Source organism: Phymastichus coffea, unplaced genomic scaffold (assembly GCF_024137745.1).
Source record: "Phymastichus coffea isolate CEN01 unplaced genomic scaffold, Cenicafe_Pcof_1.1 PCOF00002, whole genome shotgun sequence".
Taxonomy (NCBI): Eukaryota; Metazoa; Arthropoda; class Insecta; order Hymenoptera; family Eulophidae; genus Phymastichus; species Phymastichus coffea.
The window spans coordinates 14617129-14640360 of record NW_026706813.1 but is presented as its reverse complement, the minus strand read 5'-3'; the positions used below and the strand labels follow the sequence as shown (position 1 = coordinate 14640360).

Here is a 23232-nt window from a genome sequence, read left to right as displayed (position 1 = left end):
TGAGAAAATTTTAGTTCTTCCTGCCCAAAAATGACAAAGATTTTCGAGTGGGAGTCTCTTGTAAAAAAGTATAAAAGAGATCTTTTCACGAAATTTCAGGCATTACATTATTATTTTTTTCGAAATTCAGTTCGTTCAAAGTTAGTAGCTCAGATTTAGTTCATTCAGTTCGTACAATTTATTTGAATTCGTTAGCTATTCTTCAAGTTCGTCCAGACCCAGTCAATCTTTTAGTGTGTGTGTGGGAAAACCATTATAAAAGTGAGTAAGAAAAATTAAATAAAAATTTTTTACATTCTAACTACTCTCCTTTAACTTCTCTCTCCTTACTCTTCCTAGTTTCGCGTACGGGATTTTCTTTCTTAGATAGTTACACTCGATTGCCAAGCGTGTGGTCGAGTGCATATTAGATAGGCTCCCTTTACGTTATTTTATTGCCAAGAGTGTGGTAAAATAACGCGAAGTATTGCTATATTGCCTAGCGTGTGGTACAGCAAAGCTTCGATCCTCCGTCGCCGAAAAAAGGAATTTCCCGCGATAGTGGTAACGCACGTCCCGGTTATTGTCCGCAAGGATAGACCAAAAAGTGCGCCTGAGAATTGTTTCGTCAACCGACGTCACAATATAATCCGGTTTCCTGCAACTTGAACTTCAGCTTACCCAGAAATGGCGAAATTCGGGTCTTAAGTTTTATATCTTCATGTACACTATTTAGAATATATATAAATGCCTTTCGTGATTAATGTTACTGTTATTAACCACCAGGATGCTCAATACTGATTTGTAAAATATGCGTCGTGATAATCCAGTTCCATGCAACCTATGCCCCAACTAACCCAAAAATGTCCATATTCGGTTTTTAGAGTTTTGTATCACTAAGAGGACCATGTAGAATATATATAAATGCCATTTGCGTGTAATGTGACAATTATTAACTATCAGAATGCCTGATACTGATTGGTAAAGTATGTGTCGTAATAATCTGGTTCCAAGCAACATCTGCCCCAACTAATCCAGAAATGTCCAAATTCGGTTCTTCGAGTTTTGTATTACCAAGAGGACCATCTAGAATACCTATAAATGCCTTTTACGTATACATTTACAATTATTAACTATCAGGATGCTTGATACTGATTGATAAAGTATGTGCCGTGATAATCCGGTTCCATGCAACTTGTGCTTTAACTAACCCAGAAATAGCCAAATTCGGATCTTAGAATTTTGTATCACCAAGAGGACCATCTAGAATACCTATAAATGCCTTTTACGTATACATTTACAATTATTAACTATCAGGATGCTTGATACTGATTGATAAGGTATGTGTCGTGATAATCCGGTTCCATGCAATCTAGGCTCAAATTTACCTCACTATGTCGGTCGATATTACAAAACTGAATATAATCACCTCAAAATGTGCAAGGATGTCGTATTCAACAACGAGGTTGCACCCAACTCTGGTCTATTAACCATATCCTGCTAATCAGGTTCCCTGCATCTTAAGTTTCAATTAACTCAGAAGTGGCCAAATTTGGTTGTTCGTGTTTTGTGACGAGAGCAAGCGTTGCGCGCTGATCCGAAGCTTTTGCGCTGGCGATAGAGTATAGAGGTGTTAGAAAGAGAGAGAGTGTTGGGGCGGTGCATGCCCTACGCAAGATTAGGCAGGCGCGTGTCACGAACCAATTAGCGCATTGATCGCGCACCGCCTAATAAGTGGGTCAAGTAGGAAGAGAAAAAGAACGACGAAGAAGCTGTCGATCGCGGAAGAGAAAAACGAACGACACAGACGGTAGTAAGTCGAGCGGCCAGTCAGAAAGTTTTCCAGCCGATCGGAAGACAGACGGTAGTGAGTCGAGCAGTGAGTAAGACGGTAGACGGCCAGCGGTAAAAAAGTCGAAAAGTACAGTTGAAGACAAAGGGTCAGCCGAACGCACACGCCGCCAAGGGCCGAGGAGAACCGACGACTGCCTTGTTCCAGCATCTACTCGGAACGCTACCCGGAGGAGCTGGCAGGAATTGCCCAGCGACGGCCAGCAACATCGTGCGCAGGGCGCAGCCAGGCCTTACGTTCCAGTATCGAAGGTCAAGTCTCACAAGTTAAGTTCTCTCTCTCTCTTTTGTGATATGGCACAACGTGTAATTCTAAACGTTAGGTAGGTAACAAGGCGTGCACACGCCGGCTACCTGCCCTAATTACGGTCAGTGTCATAAATCGCTCAAATAGAAATTGTCCAGGTGATTGCCTGCCGGGCGACTTTCTCTTCTAGCTAAGTAGCCTAAGTCGGTTCGTCGTCAAGGCGGTCATCTGCCGGGCGACGCGCGTTGTGTTTCGTATAGATTTGTAAGCGCGATTAGTTGGTTAACTTGTTCTTTGTTCCCTATTGTTCTATAGTGTTAAAACGTCTTCGCAACGCCGTTGTGTTTATTAGGTAAAGAGCTGCTAAAGTTGATTATAAGAGTTCATTTTATAATGCGGTTTATTATTATGCGGTTATTCATGTACGGTTTTGAAATCCAAGTGTAGTTTGATTTTGATTTGATTGGAATTAGATTTATTTAAATGCGAATTTGTATTTTGTGTATAATTCCCTAACCACTTTCATTTCTTTGCCTCCCCCACTCCCGCCTCAATTGCTATGAGCGAGTGCGCCTTACTTGCCTACCTTAAAAACTGATAACGAACGAGCTGTCGTTACAGTTTTATATCTCCAAGTAAGCTATCTAGAATATATATAAAAGCCATTCGTTCGTAATTTTATTATTATTAACTATCAGGATGCCTGATACTGAGTGGTAAAGTGTGTGTCGTGATTATCCAGTTCCATGCAACTTTAGTTTCAAATAACTAATAAATATAAAATGGCTGAGGAGTGGCTATTATTATTAGTCGAATTATTTATGTATGGTCCTAAAAGAATGCTGTAAAGAATGGTAATATCTAGGCATGCCATCGTAAAGATAAGTTTCCCTAGTAGTATACATTATAGATCTGGAACGTCCTGGAACCATGCTTTAAACGTATATAGACTACATGATTTCTCATTACTATACCACCGTTCACACACACGTGCGCGTGTGTATGTCAGTGAGTCCGATCCTGCGGTTTTTGCGCATGCGCGCTGCAGGAATAGTACAGGAATAGTGCCGCTTCATAAAAGCCTTTCATAACAATCGTAAAAACTTCGATTGATAGTAGAAGAGATGCATTCTAATTAATTTTGTATTTTTCAACTGAGCATCAATATTAAGTTAAATTTCAACTCAGTCATATTCTGTGTTGCTTCATGTTAATCACGATTTACGATAATAGCATAAGGATCAGAAAAGTAATTTTCTTTTTAATATTATGAATCATAGACTTATGTATGTTATTTTTTTCAATAATGCTTTCCTTCTGAATCCACTGGTTTGTAAATACCAGACAGATATTTAATTTGTTTACCTTCGCTAATTTCACATTGAGCAACAATTTTGAGATTTAATTTTCTGATACCTAGGACATTTTTCAATTTTTATTGGGGATTACATAGAAGTTGTTTTATTATCTTAGTACGTGATCTTTAATTTCAGAAGCGGATAAAAGATATAACAATTTGGTTATGTTATAAAAGACTTTGAAGCTTTTCCAACAATCTGTTATTTACTTATATTTAAATAGGTCGTTTTGAAATGGTTTTTCTCATGCTTTCTTGTTTTCAAACGAAAAATTAATATAAGTATAATTTTTCTAGTAGAGAATCACACGAATGTATCTATAATAATGAATTTTAATTTATCATCCAATTACATTGCGGACCGGCAAGTCATTCCAACTTTTTTTAGGTAATCATTTATCTGATATCCTACGTATCATTCAAGGTATGACCCTATATGGCCGCACAAATTTGTGCAAAAGTGAATAAACGCGCACGAACGCGAGCAAAAGTTAACACACACATACATACACGTGCCAAAGCTAACATAGGCATACACACGCGTACAAACGCATGCAAACGTTAGTACACGCATACGAGTACATACCAGTGCAATCGCGTATAAATCAATAAATATGGTTAGTTATAAGTCTTATAATAAAGACAGTCAAACTAATCACATCTAAAGCAAGGGTTTATGTAAACTCGTCAATATGCCTATTTCCGATATGAAAGATGGATTTCATAGATTTTCAATATCTTGAATAAAAATTCATAGATAGTCAATAAAATCAATTTGCACTTATATTCTAGGTCTTATAGACCTATCTATGACATTAAAATTTCAATCTATAAACATTAGAATCGCTGAAGTAACCAATTCCAATATATATATATATATATATATATATATATATATATATATAGTCAAATAATATTCCTTTCCTAGCTATTTTGTAATCAGGTAAAAGACCTCATCCGATAATAAATGACAACTTTAATTTCTTAGAACCACCGCTCAGACATAAATTAAGTCCAATATTTATTCGAATTCGTTCACATACTTATTTAGATATTCTCCAACAACTTAGTTATAATTATTATCAGTAATTGCTAATTTATATGTGGTATCAAGTGGTTGTAACGTAGAATTAAATTGATTAGCAGTACTATTGAAAAAATGAGATTTATTACAAGCGGTAAGAATTGCTCTTGATTTGAAAACTTTATTAAACGTGATTTGCTTATCCTCTTTCAATGGTTGTTCAGTAATAGTGTTAATTTGTCAATAGATACCATAGAATAATTTAATCAATAGATTACAAGCTTTTCCAATTAATCAACCACAAGTTTAAAAATTTCATTCATGTCTTTTCTAAATCAGCTTTATTGCATTTTATCAGTTGATTCTTGCATTTGTCAAGCTTCTCTTTAGTCTTCTGGGGCATTTTGTCTTTAATAAAGTAATGTTTAACCCATTAAAGCCCACGCTAAGACTGGTTGAGATAGCGACAAACAAACTGTGCTATCTTTTGCATAAGTGAAAAATAAAATATACGTATTTTTTTTATGTTATTTTCAATTGTTTATAACAAATTATTTAAACAAATTACAAAAAAATTCATAATTATCAAAATCTAAATGCGGGAATCGATTCTGGGGATAAAATTGAGATGAAAACCTATATAACACTTTTTTGTCAGAGTTCAATTTGATATCTTTATGTAGAAATAAACTATTGACAAATAAGTGTTTTCATTCTCACACATGGTATCTGGAATCATATCAGTATTTTTTACTGATAAATTTTGAGATCTTATACTGTAATTGGATAAGTTTATTTCATTTCGTAAATCCTTCCGTGTTAGAGATCACGTTTGAGTGGCGGGCTAACGGTTGAAAACATTTATACATTGGATCTATTCTTTGAAATAATAATTTCGGAAAACTTTTAGTTTTTATTTTGTTCTAAATTGGTAACGTTACTGATAATGCCGAGACGGAGAATTAGCGATCTACCAAATTTAGTTGAAGATTCTGATAGTGATGAAGGTCAACATATTGATATAGCATTCATTCCTAATGAATATGAAAGTTCAGATGGAGATTCGGACGGTGATCCAAATGAAGATACATTATCAAATGAATTACCATCAGGTTCTTACGAACATGTTAAAAGTACATACACAAGTACTCAGAAATTGTTGGAACCGAATCATAAGTACAGTTGGAAAAATGATGCTTTGAATGATATTTCTCCGCATGTCGAGAGCAACTTCAATATTTCACCTATTTCATCATTGCAATCCAAAAATGCTTTTGAGTTGTTTGAGGTTTTCTTTTCGAAATCAATGAAAAACCATATCATTGAAGCCACTTCTGAAAATCATTTTGATTTATGTATGGATGATCTAGAAAAATTTATTACAATCATAATGATTACTATCTTCAATTCTAGAAAAAGTATTCGTGATTACTGGTCAAAAAAGCGAATACTTCAGTGTCCAGTAATTGCGGAACTTATGTCTAGAAATAATTTCGTTGCCATAAAAAAGAACATACGATTCTATAAACTTCAAGAAACTGATCAAAATGATAAAGTCTGGAAGGTTAGAACTCTGTATGATATGTTTCGTGAGAATTGTATGCAATTTGGTTTCTTTGACTATAATTTATCAATAGATGAGATAATGGTAAAATACTTTGGTAGGTTTGGTATCAAGCAATGTATAAGGAATAAACCCATTAGATTTGGAATAAAAGAATGGGCAATCTGTTCTTCTGATGGGTATATATATGATCTTGATATTTACACTGGTAAATCAGGAATCGATGAACGAAATCCTTTAGTTGCCGTTGGTTTAGGGTCTAGAGTGGTGATAAAGTTACTTTCGAATTTATTAGAAAAAACACAGAGAGAAGAACTGAAAAAGTATCATATTTATTTTGACAACTTTTTCACAAACCCAGATCTTATGATTCATTTGAAAAAAAATGGTTTATCGGCGACAGGAACTGTTCGGCATAATCGTGTGAAAGTGAAAGTCGAAATGCCAAAAAAAGCTAAAAGAGGATACACTATTTCAATGCATGAAGTGAATTCAAAATTGAATTATATTACAGTTATGGACTCAAAGCCAGTATCGATTCTCTCTTCGAAATATGGAAATGAACCAAAAGTTGAAATGCAGAGATGGCAGGAATCATCGAAAAAATCTATTCTTTTTCCTCATTGTTTCTCTATGTATAATGAACACATGGGTGGCGTCGATCTACATGATCAACACTGTAATGCTTTGATGCCTACAATTCGAAGTAAGAAATGGACATGGTGCCTTGTATTACGGCTCATCCAAGCATCCTTAGCAAACGCTACAGTGATTTACAATAAGTTACATCCAGACGAAAGAAAAGGTTCCAAAGATATTGTTCAAGAAGTTTGTGAATATTATATTGACAAGTTATCTTCCAAACGTCCCCCCAAACGACAGAAACAGAGTGAAACTTCATCCCAAGAACACGTGATGAAACATGGGAGTCTTAGGAAATGTGGAATTTCAACATGTCGGACAAGAACGGAATGGTATTGTGAGAAATGTTCTATGCCTGTTTGCAAAAGTTATAAAGAAGGACATGGCAATGAACAATAATTCAATCCCACCGATTATATTTACAATAATTCATGCCAATATTGATGGATAAATACAATAATTAGCTTCATTTTATACGATTTTTTGAAACACTCTCAGGAGGCCGAATGTTTCTTCCTTCATTACAATAACTAATTGGCCTCTGACAGAAAAGTGTTATATAGGTTTTCGTCTAAACTTTACCCCCAGAATCGATTTCCGCATTCAGATTTTGAAAATTATAAATTTTTTTATAATTTGTTTAAATAGTTTGTTATAAACAATTGCAAATGACATAAGAAAAAATATATATATTTTATTTTTCACTTATGCAAAGGATAGCACAGTTTATTTTTTGCTATTCCAGATAGATTTTGCTTGGGACTTGACATGGTCACTTTTTCTCCCCAACATGCAATTGTTTATTCCTACGTTACACTAACAAATTGAATTCTGACAAAAAAGTGTTATATAGGTTTTCGTCTTGATTTCACCTCCAGAATCGATTCCCGCATTTAGATTTTGATAATTATGAATTTTTTTGTAATTTGTTTAAATAATTTGTTATAAACAATTGAAAATAACATAAAAAAAAATACGTATATTTTATTTTTCACTTATGCAAAAGATAGCACAGTTTGTTTGTCGCTATCTCAACCAGTCTTAGCGTGGGCTTTAATGGGTTAATCAACGTACGAAATTCTTTATCGTCCATGTTTTTACAACCACTTCATTTCTTTGATTCAATTGAATGTTAAGCATAAAACAATAGATCGATCTGACTGATATTTGATTTGTGTCCTTCCAAAATATGCTATTAGCTGAACATAACCTCGATATGCAGCAGTAGCGCCATCTTTCAGACTTTGCACGGACTTTTCAAATGACCTTCATATATATATACAGATGTATGTATGTATGTGTATGTATATATATTTATAGTAGTAAAAACTGGGGAAATCGCTTCGTAACCTTAGACGAGATTTGGATTCCTTCTATTAGGACCAGGTGGCTATAACAAGAAGAGCCGTCATCTGCCCGTGTGCCGGTAAAAATCTTACCTACGGGTGGGCTCGAATAGTATCGCGTATAGATATAATTTAGAAGAAATAATTTAGATCCACTCAGATTTTAATCAATAGTCGATTTTATTTAACTTGCTTTCTAAGTCACCGTGCTCTGTATGAATCATATCCCAATTTAACGAAATTGAATAAGAAACTCTAAGTGCATCTAATATAAACAGTAAGAATTTCAAAAACTCATGAACAATCGTGGCTTAATTGGCAGAATGCCGGGCTGTGAATCCATGGGATGCGGGCTCGACTCTGCGTGGTGTCCATTAATTTTTTTAAATAATTGTAACGGAAAATCGGCCGTTCTCGCCTGGATAGCTCGTAGCCGTCTGCTCAAAATATTTATTTGGAGGATTCGGAAAGTAAAAGACGTTCCCACGACTCAATAACGCGTCAAGCAAAACCACGTTAGACACTATTGCACAGATTAGAATTCGAGATAAGGAGCGACATAGCAGCGAATAAACACAACGGCGGATTAACACATTAATCCTTTACTTGTCAATACTAGGTTTATAAGACGGCTCTCACGCTTTGTCTGGCGGCCATCGTCGTCCTCTACCACTTCTAACTCTCTCTCACTTGTTGAACCATACCAACGTCCAAGCATTAGATGTGCACACATGCAGCTGCTCAATGCTGGCTCCGGTGGCACGGATCTTAGGATAGAGAGAGACAAACAGAGCCGGTCAGAAAATTCGACGGCGCCATCACAAATTTTAGTTTACGTTATGAGTTCTGATTTAAAAAACACATGGATTTTAGATCACGCATGATCTGAGAATGCTGATTTATAAACGAACAGACTTCAGATCATGTGGTAAGCTGATGCTGCCACTGATCATGTCTCTTTAATTTCTCTACTAGTATTCACGTTTAATTTATTATTTATTGCCTAATTTTCTTTTATTTTCAGTTCATTCTCTATTTTTTTGTAGTTACGATACCGATCAATAACTAAGTAAAACAGTGCAAAATATAACTCAGCGTTCTCTGCGTGAGCGTTCGCTCATATTTTTCCCAAGACTGCAATTTTAGTCGTTGTCGAGTTGATGCCAGTTTGCTGTATATTGGGCCTCTCGTGATACATTAAGATAAAACTTATCAGCTTGTCCCATGTCATTTAACAATGTCAGATGAAACTGTTTATCAGACGGCTCATTAGCGTTTGCCACTATGCGCATCATATTATGTCAAAAAATATTTTAAAAAAGTTTTACAAAAAACTATTTTATTTAGAAAATTATAAGTTTTTCAGTTTTCATTATTTTTTAAGATGGTTCCGTCAGAATGCACTGTTCATATAGAAGCACTGTTGAAGAGTTTCATAAAATTAACATATTTCTAAGAGAAACATTTATTGAAAACAGTTATATCTTTTATTGCTTATTCAGGAATGACAGAAATCACATTCATTGTAGAGGAAATATAGAAAAAAAATCGTTTCACGTCGTTATTTTTATAATTTTGTCATTAAAATACGTTAATATATCGCATCACTATTTCTATATTTTAAAAAATAGGTCGAGAATAAATTAACAAAATATGACCTTTAAGAATTAAAACCTATACATAAATAAATCATGATCATCAAAAGACGTCCAAAAAGGTATGCTCTGATTGAGTGACACATTTAATAAGTAAGAACCAATGAGAAAATGTGTTACATTACCTAAATTAAAATTTTCGTTAATAATTTTATTTTTATAACTAGATAAATAATTAATTAAACATTTTTAAGTTATTGTCTTAATTTACATTTCGTAATTAATTTTATGTCTAGGTAAAATTGAATTATTAAATATAGCTATCCATCTATTAATAGTCTCGATTATTTTTATTGTACTAGAGTGAAAGAAGAAAATTCAAATGAAACAAGTGTAGAACGTAGGACTGTCTAGTAACTATATATTTGGATATATTACATTGTGAAATGTAAGTATTTGATTACATTTTACTCTGTTAATTAATGTTTTTTTTAAATTCGTTATATTGTTGTATTTCTAAATGATTGTTCAATACTTTGGTTTTATACTTAATTATTTAGGAGAAAATATATTGAATATTTTATTAAATGAAATATCAATATCATTTACTACAATGTAATGAATTTCATGTGTTGTAAGATTCGGCAAATAAAAGAGAATATTATTATACGTCATATTACTTGTCAAGATGTCAGCGATCAATTTTTTACGAAGTATTGTTGAATCCATTGAAGTTAATGTAAAATTATTTTTTTTTACCAATGTTCCAGTAATATGTACATCATCTATCCAAAAGTAAGGCTCGTTTTGAAGCGTTTGATACAGTGATACAATTATATCTGTTGAATATATAATAGCCCAACCTGCACAATAAGGTGGATAGTAATTGACACCATATTCTATCGGAGAAACCCGCCATTTAGAGCGCCATGATCTTTTTACCTTTGTACCCTTAATAACATCACAAAATATAAAATTAGTTGGTGTAAAAGGTGGAATGTCATACTTTGCGTACTTCAATAATGCATTCATATTAACGTATGCATCATCATCTAATTTTAAAACATATTTTACACCTGGAAATGTAAAAAATTCAGAATCACATATAAATCAGTATATATATATTATGGAATAATTACTTGCAAAGAAATCACTTTCCAATGCATGGTTATAAAAATATTAAGAACATTTGTATATAATATATATATATATATATATATATATATATATATATATATATATACACGCTAAATGATGATTAACTATATAAAAGATACGTTTTACAACTATTGATGATGGATAATAACTGATCAAGAGAATGTTAATTTTGAAATAAAAAAGTTCTCAATCATAAATAAACGGATTTCTTCCATACATCTTTATCTACCAAAATGATTGAAATTAATCTTGAAGTATTTAAGTAATTTTGATTTGGAGCTGTGATTTTTGAGTATTATATTATTTTAACTTTATAAAGCTGTTCCAATCAAACGTAATCGACTTTTTAAAAATTGTTAAAAATATTGTAAGAGAAAATTAAATGATTTTTATTTATTTGATTAAGTAGATAAGCTATGGCGGTTCTGGAACAGTTATTGCCTCATAAAGCACAATTTTTGTGTTTCAAAACCGTTATATCTTTTTAACAGCGTTACAGAACTGCCACCACTTTTTAACGGTGTTCAAATGAGAAAAAGGAAAGAATATTATTAGTAATTGAAAATTTATTTATAAATCTATAACAAGTTTAAATCGCAAAAATATCACAAAATTATTAAAAAATATCACAAAAATACTAAAATTAAATATAAATTAACCTAGAACGAACACAAAAAACAATTAAACTAGATTACAACTAATACATGAAATAACACAAAAGAAGCACACAAACGATTAATACAAAAGAAATTAATACAATAATAAAAAACTACCACCACCACGATGGTTTGACACTCTCCGTTTGACGGTTGTCAATATCGGCGAGAGGCCTTCATGGTGATTATTTCGGCATCATCTTTCTCCGCAAAACGAGGTGAGAGAGAGAGATTTAGAGTTAGAGGTTTCCTTCCTCATCCTTGGTAGGATCGAAATAAGGGAAAAAACCTCTAATTGTATCGTTCACCCGACTCACCCTCCTCGTCTTCGGCTGCAGCTGCTGAAATGCTAGGTCGATGATCGTAGCAGCACGGAGAGGTCTCTTGATGTGCTACTCATCTTCAATCTTTCGATCGTTGGAGAGAGGAACATGAATCGGTGGGACAATGCTTATGTACGTGTCCCACCGACTTCTTCTTTTCAGGAGCCTCTCCCTGATGCGCGTGGCGAGCGGCGCAGCCTACGCACTACAGCAGTGTTGTTGTAGTGCGCGATGTCCTCCTTCTGGGACCATTCCAACTTCTTCAACATACTGCTTAAACGCAGCGTACAGAGGAAATCGTAACGTACATATTTCTCCTGCAAACAAAATAAAAAAATATTAATAAATTAATAAATTGATAATTAAAAAAAAAATTTTAACGAATAAAAATAAAATACTTACTTTATCTATTAACTACTGTTCTTGAAGCAACTTTTGCTTCTCTCCCCCGAAATTTATTAATTTAGGAAGAGAAGTAGCAATAGGCGGTAGTGGCATATCGATTTTTTTCTCAACAATACCCCTCGTATTGTAAGGTTTTTAAATCCAGCATACATGAGATAAAGAGCTCGGTTAGGTAGCCGCAGTGGAGGAATCATGAGAAAAATTTTGAGATTGGTGCGCATTTTGAAATGAAGATTGATTCTAAGTGCGAAATTTGAAATTCAATTTTGAAACAGGGTTTATTTTGAGGCACGTAATTTGAAAATTTTATTTAAGTCGTTTTTATTTCATCTTTTTGTGTTTTATTGATGGCAGCCCTAAGTTTGCTGCCATCTGTGAGGCTCAACCATAACTTTACCCCTCCAATATTTTTTACAAAGAAAACTTGTTAGGTTTCCGTTTCGTCTCGTTCATTGAATTGATAGGTTCAGGGATAGGGATGTGAAACCGGCTGTCTACAATAAGATTGCATTGCCCGTGTTACATCCTCGCGGTGAAATTCTTCATTATTTTTTCCTCCTCCTTCTCCTCTTTCAGCAACCACGTCAATAATTTTTACACATTCCACATCGCACACACCGAATGAAATCCACACTTGCAGGTGCTACGATATCTGCAAAAGGGTACGTCAGTGTTTTGAAGCTTATTTAAAGCTGGATATTCCATGTCACTTTCCAGATCGACTATTGATGTACGAGGTGTGATCAAAAAGTAAGGTGAATTTTGAAATTTAGCGGGCTACGTCCGTTCGATCTATATCTATAATTAGAAGCGTTTTACATCTGCTAAACAAATACAAAAGTAGGCTTTTGACACAGTCAATTTCCAGTTCATCGATTGCTGAACCTATTGTCAGCAAGCATAGTGATCAATCGATATACGTATGAACCTCTCGTTATTTTGGACGTAGTTAGTGAAAATCTCGAAACGGCTAGTAATACGAGGTGTGTTCAAAAAGTAAGGTGACTTTTCAAATTTCACGGGCAACGTACTTTCGATTATCGATTTTTTTATTTGGTTATGTCGGTACGCTCGTCTAGAACATACGTTCCAAATTTCAGCTTTGTAGTATGTTTGGTTTGTTTGTGAGAGGCATCAAGGTTAGAAGTGTTTTGCGTGCTCCACGATTTGCTGCTGTCTAAAAACATGGATCAAAGAGTTTGCATTAAATTTTGTGTGAAAAATGGAATCAAATGTTCCAAAACACTTGAAATGCTGAAAGTGGCATACGGTGAGTCTACTTTAAGCCAAAAAAATGTTTACAAGTGGTATAAACTCTTTCAAGAAGGCCGAGAAGACACCGACGACGAACCTCGTTCTGGACGCCCCAGCACATCAACAACTGATGAGAATGTTGAAGAAGTGAAGAAAATAGTGTTGGGAAATCGTCGAATTACCATTAGAGAAATTGCTGATGATATTAGCATCTCATTTGGTTCGTGCCAATCAATTTTGACGAGTGTTTTAGACATGAGACGTGTGTCAGCGAAGTTTGTTCCGAAATTGCTCAATTTCGACCAAAAGAAACGTCGCATGAGCATCGCCCAAGAGCTACTAAATGACGTCAACGATGATCCAGATTTACTCAACAGGGTTATAACAGGTGACGAAACATGGGTATACGGTTATGACGTCGAGACTAAGACTCAATCGTCCCAGTGGAGGCATTCTGGATCACCAAGACCAAAAAAAGCACGCCAAGTTCGATCAAATGTAAAGGTTTTGCTTACAGTTTTCTTTGACTGCAGGGGCGTGGTGCATCATGAGTTCTTGCCACAGGGTAGAACAGTAAATAAGGAATATTACCTGCAAGTTATGCGCAATTTGCGTTAAGCAATCCGCCAGAAACGTCCGAATTTGTGGAAAGATAAAAATTGGCTTTTGCACCATGATAATGCCCCTGCTCACACATCGTTGCTTGTGCGCGAATTTTTGGCTAAAACCAACACAGTAACGATGCCACAGGCACCGTATTCCCCAGATCTGGCCCCCTGTGACTTCTTCTTGTTCCCAAAACTGAAGAGGCCCATGAAAGGACGGCGTTTTGCCACGATTGAGGAGATAAAGACGGCATCGAAGGATGAACTAAACAAGATCACAAACAATGATTTTTTGAAATGCTTTGAGGATTGGAAAAAGCGTTGGCACAAGTGCATTATATCCGAGGGGGATTACTTTGAAGGAGATAAAATAAAAATTGATGAATAAATAAATATTTTTTGAGCAAAATAAAAATTCACCTTACTTTTTGATCACACCTCGTATAAGATAAATTACATTGAATCAATTAGTTAATTAGTCGATCCTCTCTAACATTGTGATTACATACATTCCATTCAGATATGGCCTCAACCATGTTACCTTTTGCCTTCTTTTCACATACAACTTATCAGAAAACTGCATAGTTAATTGCAGTACCATCATCAACTCCGTGTACGGAATATTTCCTTCTTTCCAAGAGATGCAATGTTGCTTTATCTCTAACCACCTATTGGCGTTTTTGAAAAATGCTGGTAGAGCATTTAATAGTGTAGGTGCTTGTGAGAAGCAGTACAGCTTGGGGAGATTGTTGCGCTGAACCGGAACAATAGCTAGCTCCTTAAAGATGAATTTGCTTTCTGGAGCTTGGAAGCCCCGCATATCGACAATGTATTTCATCTCGGAAGGTGAAGATTTGCTTGAGCTACTACTACTACTACTGGAGCTCTTGCTGTTGGTATCACTGTTAGAAGATCCTTACTAATGACTGAGAATGAAGCTCGTTGAGCTCGGCTGTTTGAGCTCGGCCTTTTATAGCCAGATCTCTGAACTTCCACTCCTGCTCGCAGCGCCGTCGCCGTTATATCACTGCGTAGAAATAAACTTTTACACTCCTGCATACAGCGCCGTCACCGCTAGTTCAATGCACCACCGCGGATTTCGGGCATAAAAGCCCGAGACTGAGCAGTCAGAGCTTATTAACTTGAGGTCACTAGAACAATAGCTACAGCAGCAGCAGCAGTAGTAGTAGGAGTAGAAGGAGTAGAAGGAACAGTAGCAGCAAGATGACATCGGTAAATTACTATTCAGTAACAGTAAAGCAGTTCTGGAAGGTAATGGGGCTGACAGATCTCGAGCCTGAGGATTACATGAGGTGACTTAATATCCTAAAGAAGGTTATCAAAGCCCTATGTCTATTTACGTTGAATGCTGACTTGAATAGATTGGATGACAAAGATGTCAGAGCTATATACATTTGTTATAAATCTTCTAAAGATCAAAGATAAGGTCAAAGGAGAGTCACAGATCATTGTCATTTTAAGGACCGGTAAATAAATAAAAGAAAAGAAAATTACTTACCTCATTAGTAGATAAACTAGACAGGCCTTAGCTTAGGGGGTATCAGCTCACTGAGCTAATGTCCTCCCTGAGCTGATGCTCATGCATTTTGATTTCGATACTGTCAACTTATTCCCTTTTCCCCTACTAAGCTGATGTACTCCTTGAGCTGAGGCCCGTGCGTTCTATGTTCCACGCTTTCAATTCATTGTGTATATGTGTGTGTGTGTTCAATTTTTAGATATAAAAATGTAAACTATATTTATTTAATAATTATTTACATTGTTGAATGACGTAATTAACTATAATTTGTTAAATTAAGTATCGAAAGAAAGCTTTTGTATAATTGAAAAAAAATGAACGGACAGGTGGGGGGATAGAACCAGCGTGTTCTGGATCCGCAGGACAATGCTTTATCACTAAAGCCACTGCCACTAGTACGACAGACAGTTATTATTGTGTATATTAGCTATACGATTGGTATACAGCCCGAACGCTAATATATAGATCTAATAATGCTATTGTATATATGGGTAATTCTAGGCTATTTCGATTTACTTGTAACCCTTAGGTTACGGATTTTTTTTTAATTTGGCACAATTGTTGTACACATAAAACTGAGATTTTTCCCAAATTTTGGAGACGATACATTAATTATATCAAAAGTTATTAACAATTAAAGAAAAATGATAAAAAATTTTCAAACAGCTATATTTTAAAAACTAATAAAGATATCGAAGTCGGATTTTTTTCAAAATACTTATAATGCCTTAAAATTTCGAAATAATTACAACAATAAACAATAAAAATTTTTTTTCGAAAGTTATTAACTTTTTGTTTAAACAATTGCTAATATCTCAAAAAGTATATTTTTTTTTTGAAAAATTCTTGCTCCTACGTATTCCTGAGGATTTTTGCTATCGAAATCAATCATAAAATTCAAGGGCCCGACATATCGGAAAGCGTAGCCCTAATCAAAAGAAGACGCCTCGGCGTAAGGCTGCGGTAGCGCTCCAGCGGACTCACGGTCGAAAGGTACTTTAGCTTTAATCTAAAAAACTAATAAAGATACCGAATCGGAGTTTTCCCAAATTACTTATAATACCTTGAACTTTCGAAATAATTACAACAATAAACAATAAAAATTTTTTTTCGAAAGTTATTAACTTTTTGTTTAAACATTTGCTAATATCTCAAAAAGTATATTTTTTTTTGAAAAATTCTTGCTCCTACGTATTCCTGAGGATTTTTGCTATCGAAATCAATCATAAAATTCAAGGGCCCGACATATCGGAAAGCGTAGCCCTAATCAAAAGAAGATGCCTCAGTGTACGTCGCAACGACAGCAGGACGTCTTCGTGGTCTTACGCTGAGGCGTCTTCTTTTGATTAGGGCTACGCTTTCCGATATGTCGGGCCCTTGAATTTTATGATTGATTTCGATAGCAAAAATCCTCAGGAATACGTAGGAGCAAGAATTTTTCAAAAAAAAAATATACTTTTTGAGATATTAGCAATTGTTTATACAAAAAGTTAATAACTTTCGAAAAAAAATTTTTATTGTTTATTGTTGTAATTATTTCGAAAGTTCAAGGTGTTATAAGTAATTTGGGAAAACTCCGATTCGGTATCTTTATTAGTTTTTTAGATTAAAGCTAAAGTACCTTTCGACCGTGAGTCCGCTGGAGCGCTACCGCAGCCTTACGCCGAGGCGTCTTCTTTTGATTAGGGCTACGCTTTCCGATATGTCGGGCCCTTGAATTTTATGATTGATTTCGATAGCAAAAATCCTCAGGAATACGTAGGAGCAAGAATTTTTCAAAAAAAAAATATACTTTTTGAGATATTAGCAATTGTTTAAACAAAAAGTTAATAACTTTCGAAAAAAAATTTTTATTGTTTATTGTTGTAATTATTTCGAAAGTTCAAGGTATTATAAGTAATTTGGGAAAACTCCGATTCGGTATCTTTATTAGTTTTTTAGATTAAAGCTAAAGTACCTTTCGACCGTAAGTCCGCTGGAGCGCTACCGCAGCCTTACGCCGAGGCGTCTTCTTTTGATTAGGGCTACGCTTTCCGATATGTCGGGCCCTTGAATTTTATGATTGATTTCGATAGCAAAAATCCTCAGGAACACGTAGGAGCAAGAATTTTTCAAAAAAAAAATATACTTTTTGAGATATTAGCAATTGTTTAAACAAAAAGTTAATAACTTTCGAAAAAAAATTTTTATTGTTTATTGTTGTAATTATTTCGAAATTTTAAGGCATTATAAGTATTTTGAAAAAAATCCGACTTCGATATCTTTATTAGTTTTTAAAATATAGCTGTTTGAAAATTTTTTATCATTTTTCTTTAATTGTTAATAACTTTTGATATAATTAATGTATCGTCTCCAAAATTTGGGAAAAATCTCAGTTTTATGTGTACAACAATTGTGCCAAATTAAAAAAAAATCCGTAACCTAAGGGTTACAAGTCAATCGAAATAGCCTAGAATTACCCATATATATTTATGGTAATTAGTATAAAATGTATTTTTTTTGTAGTTAAACGTGTGTGTGTGTGTGTCACCCACGGAAGATGGTTTAATAAAAAAGAATATTTTTTTGTATCGAATGAAAAAAAATTTTTTATTATATAGTTCTTATCACTTTTTTTGAGATCTTCGAAAACAAAAATTTTAATGGCATTTTTTAGTGTATCTGTGATGATGACTTTATGTTCTTTGTATTTAAAATCGCCAGAGTTCCATGTTAATCCATGATAGTAGAGTTCTATCCAGAGATTTTGTCACTTATATTTCTCCGTTAGTCTTCGCCATGGAACGGGAGGTTTGAACAAGTGTACAAGTGCTTCTTCGTTATAGTTATTTGAAAGTATTACTAACTCTTCCACAGCATCAGTTTTACGAGGCATCACGAAGCCTTGCATATCCACTACGTACTCCATTGCGACAGAAAGCTACTACTGAGCTGCTTAAGGAAAGAGTCAATTCTTTGATACCCTTCTCCCCTCTCCTAAATAAATTTATTCACATCTCCATTTATCGGATTATACTGAATGATGCGATCGTGTAGAATAGGACACTGTAGTTCCTTCGGGAATATTTTCTCTGGTTTCGAATTCCAAGCGCTCATCTACTGGGGCAGTCTTCAATGACTCGTTTTGTTTTGAACAGTCAATTAATTAATAGCATATAATTTGTATATTTGAGTTTTTTGGGCATTGGTTCAGCATGTTGTAGCCTGATTTCTCCAACTGATTTGTCGTTTTAACTGTCCAGACGTGATTTATATTTACAGGCAGCGTTGGATATTCGTAAAGTTCCCAACTACGAAAACTCATTGAAATACTTCGTTCGCTTTTTAGATAGTCGCATAAAAGTATTTTCTTTGCAATCGATGCAGTTACATAGGGCATAAGCCATTCGAAACGTGTTTTATCAATCTTGAATTCTTCGCAAGCTTCAACGTCGTTGACGGTCTTCTTCGTTTGATAAACTGTATTTACATCGATACTCGATTTATGAGAATTAATTCATGTTTCATATTCACTAGCAGTTTACGATAGTCCTCAGCGAATCCAAGTATGAAGCTCAGAGGTATCAAAATATCAAAGTCACCATTCGCATTAGTTATTTTACGATCCTCTTGTTCTATATTTATTTACCCGGCATTTTCGGCAATCAAAGTTTCATTTAGAGTGAAAGATAACCATTTCTTCATAGCTGCTGTGAGATCGACGTTATTACATTTAGCTATTTCTATAGCGTTCAGCTCATACCTAATTTTTTCAAACATGTGGCAAATGACATTATGAACAAAATTAATATTCGTTAACAAAGTATTAATTTTGCTGGATAATCGTCCACAAATATGTAACGAGATGGTAAAAGATACAAGTCTTGATGTTGAGTTGATATACGAATCTCGTCACTATTTTTGAACAACAAATTAGTGTAAGGTTGATGACCGTGGAACTCGTAATGAGCCAAAGCCTAGATAACGATTGATGACTGGAGTTCACCGTGTTGATGTTTTCAATTGCAGTAGACGACTGATGGTAAGTTTGCATTTTTCAGTGCTTATATAGCCTCTATCATTCTTTGAATTATAAATAATTCCCATCATACGCTTTTAAAGTATAATCTGATGGTTATGACTTCACCACGAAAAATAATTAAATTTCCGTCTTGATCAACGATGCGTAATTATAAATAAACTACAGACTTTTTCGTAACTGGAAAATAAATGACGTAAAAAATTTCAATAATTTTATATCCAGGTGGTACTGCTGGAAAAAATTCGTGAATATCGTGAACAGTGTTTCCGTTGAAGTAAGCGCCAGCGGTTATGGTACACTGGACTCTCACAGCATTTACCATGAGAATACTGACGGGAATATCACAGTTGTGAGAAACGTTTGCCTCTAATATACGGTATGAAAAACCCAAGAATTATTCAATAGAATTCTGCGGTTAAAGATATGCATTTTTCGTTGGTTTGAGGAATAAGGCTGACTCGACAAGGAAATTGTTTCACGATTTCTTTAATAAATAGATGCGCATCGTATCCACTGAAATTATAAAAAAAACATGGGTATAGTCCTCGATTCTTGATAAGCAATATTACACGTGCTGTGAGCAGATCCACGATACTTTCCAGTAAAGTTAAAATGATCGCGAACTTTTCTTTTCAACTTATCTTTTTTCTTGTCAAAAGGCTTATTACATACATGACATATCATAGCATGAAGATAGTTAAATGTCTTGGAACGTTAATTTTTTATAGGTTATGGGCTTTTGTTAATTCATGCAGATACTTGGCCAAATCGTAAAGATTGTGAACAAACCTTTTGGTTGGATCAACATCATCGACAGTATTCTGTCTGTAGCTTTGATAACACGAAAGACAGTCATCACAGCTACATTTGATGAAAAAACCAATACTGTACGATTTGTGACGTTTATAGATTTGTTCATTGTTAGACACCGCTTTCAAGAGACTCTCAAAATCAGCATACACAACAAAGGTTAATAGGACCTCATTTTTATAATTTTCAAATTGTAAAAATTTATTTTTCTCACTGGAAAGTACAGTTTTACATATATTCACATTCTTACAGTCAATTTCGTACGTTTTCAATCTCTGTTCAGTTCGAAAATAGTGTAAGCAGATCGCACATATATGATTGATATCTGCGAAATGACAACTGTCAATACATCAGTCAAAAAAAGTCTTTTAATCAAAAATAGTGTACATTGTAAGGTATATTAAGACGTTTTACTTGCTTTTCGTTCGATTTAATAATTTTCCATTAGAAGAAGGTTCACACACTTGTCTTTTTTTTCATCAGTCAAATGTTGCAGCAAAACTTCGTAGAACCCATTTTTAAAATTTATGAAGTACACATTTACTGAAACATCATTTTGTTTTTCAAATTTAACGACTTCTTTCGGATGTACTGGAAATGATAGATTTTTAAAATTATATTTATCTTGATGAGCAGTATATGCAGTGTTACGACATGCATTTTTTACGACTGGATGACCCATTTGAAATATTTGTTGTCATTGTTCTGCACATTCACACAGGCTCTCTTTCTCTTTCTTCTAATAGGTTCAGGCAATTCAATGTAATAACTAGCCCTCATAGGATTGTACTTGCTGATATTTACGGTTAAGTTTAATATAATACGAAGAGACCAGCCCGAGTCTTGCTCTTGAAATTCTTCCATGCTCTTACTGATAGGATCTAAAATATTTTCCATCAACCACTCGTCTGTATCTGTAGTTAAGTATATCGATGCCATCTTGGTATTGAAATGCTTCACATCGAGCGTTTCATCGTAATTATTCTTTTCGACTGCATACTCGGCATCAAGTACAGTGTTCACTTTTAAAGAACTATGTTCCTTCAAAATTTCCTTAATTTGAGCATGGAATAATTGTTTCGCATACCTCTAAAACGTATTCAAATCCAGATGTTTCAGATTATTTATTATACCAGTTTTTATTCTGTTTTTGCACGCACTATTGATGTCATTCCAGTGAACTGTTGAGTCTTGAGCTGAATTGATAATAGCCGGTATACGAAGTGTGTTCAAAAAGTAAGGTGACTTTGTATTTTTAAGAAAAAATATTTATTTATTTATCAATATTTATGTTGTCTCTTTCAAAGTAATCCCCCTCAGATACAATATACTTATGCCAACGGTTTTTCCAATCCTCAAAGCACTTCTCATAAGCACTTTTCGGTATAGTCTTGAGCTCTTCCAGCGATGCAGTCTTTATCTCTTCAATCGTTGCAAATCTCCATCCTTTCATAGGTCTCTTTAGTTTTGGGAACAAGAAAAAGTCACATGGGGCCAAATCCAGTGAATATGGTGGTTGAGGCATAATTGTGGTGTTGTTTTTGGCCAAAAAATCTCTCACAAGCAAAGATGAGTGAGCAGGGGCATTATCGTGATGCAAAAGCCATGAATTGTTTTTCCACAATTCTGGGCGTTTTCTTCGTATTGCTTCTCGCAAACGGCGCATAACTTCGAAATAATACTGTTTATTGACAGTACATCCATATGGTAAGAACTTCTGATGCACCACGCCATGGTAATCGAAGAAAACAGTGAGCAAAACTTTGACTTTTGATCGAACTTGGCGTGCTTTATTCGGTCTTGGCTCATCTGGGCTCTTCCATTAGGACGATTGGACTTTGGTTTCGATATCATAACCATATACCTATGATTCGTCACCAGTTATGACCCTTTTGAGTAAATCTGGGTCGTCGTTGACGTCATTCAACAGTTCTTGAGCGATGCTCATGCGACGGTTCTTTTGGTCAAAATTTGGCAATTTCGGAACAAACTTCGCTGACACACGTCTCATGCCCGAAACGTTAGAAAAAATTTCATGGCACGAGCCAAGCGATATACCAACATCCTCAGCAACTTCTCTGATAGTGATTCGACGATTTTCCAGAACAATTTTTTTCACTGCTTGAACGTTTTCATCAGTTGTTAACGTGCTTGGGCGTCCAGAGCGAGGCTCGTCATTGACATCTTCCCGGCCATCTTGGAAGAGTTTGTACCACTTGTAAACATTTTTTTTACTCAGAACAGTTTCACCGTGCCACCGTCAACATTTTAAGTGTTTCGGAGCACTTTATTTTATTTTTTACACAAAATTTGATGCAAATCCTTTGATCCATATTTTTCGATAGCAAGAAATCGCCGAGCACGCAAAACACTTATAACCTTTACACCTCTCACAACCAAACAAAAAATGCTATACACTTGAAACTTGGTACAGATGTTCGGGAAGAGTGTACCAACATAACAAAATAAAAAAATCGATAATCGAAAGTACGTTGCCCGTGAAATTTGAAAAGTCACCTTACTTTTTGAACACACCTCGTATTACTAGCCGTTTCGAGATTTTCACTAACTACGTCCAAAATAACGAGAGGTTCATACGTATATCGATTGATCACTATGCTTGCTGACAATAGGTTCAGCAATCGATGAACTGGAAATTGACTGTGTCAAAAGCCTACTTTTGTATTTGTTTAGCAGATGTAAAACGCTTCTAATTATACACACACCTACTGGAGCTTCTGTGTGCCAGTCATGATCAAGTTAGGTGAACGAGAAAGCTCATCCGCTTTGTGCAGAGCCAATGAACCCAGTGTCAACCATCTTATGATGTCTTCGACACTATCTTAACCAGCCTT

The 23232-nt window shown here is 34.8% G+C and overlaps 1 protein-coding gene across 3 annotated transcripts in view; it reads right to left on the bottom strand.

Moving 5' to 3' along the window:
* Positions 1-10110: 10110 nt before the first annotated feature.
* The window catches only part of LOC131663323 (UDP-GalNAc:beta-1,3-N-acetylgalactosaminyltransferase 1-like), a 214779-nt gene continuing 201657 nt past the window's right edge, over positions 10111-23232 (bottom strand). For 2 of the 3 annotated variants that reach the window (XM_058933679.1, XM_058933687.1), the window contains exon 3: positions 10111-10681. In XM_058933679.1, the coding sequence (XP_058789662.1) occupies positions 10158-10681 (524 nt within the window). In that variant the 3' untranslated portion in view covers positions 10111-10157. The remainder of the gene's footprint in view (positions 10682-23232) is intronic. The other variant, XM_058933695.1, reaches the window with a different exon arrangement.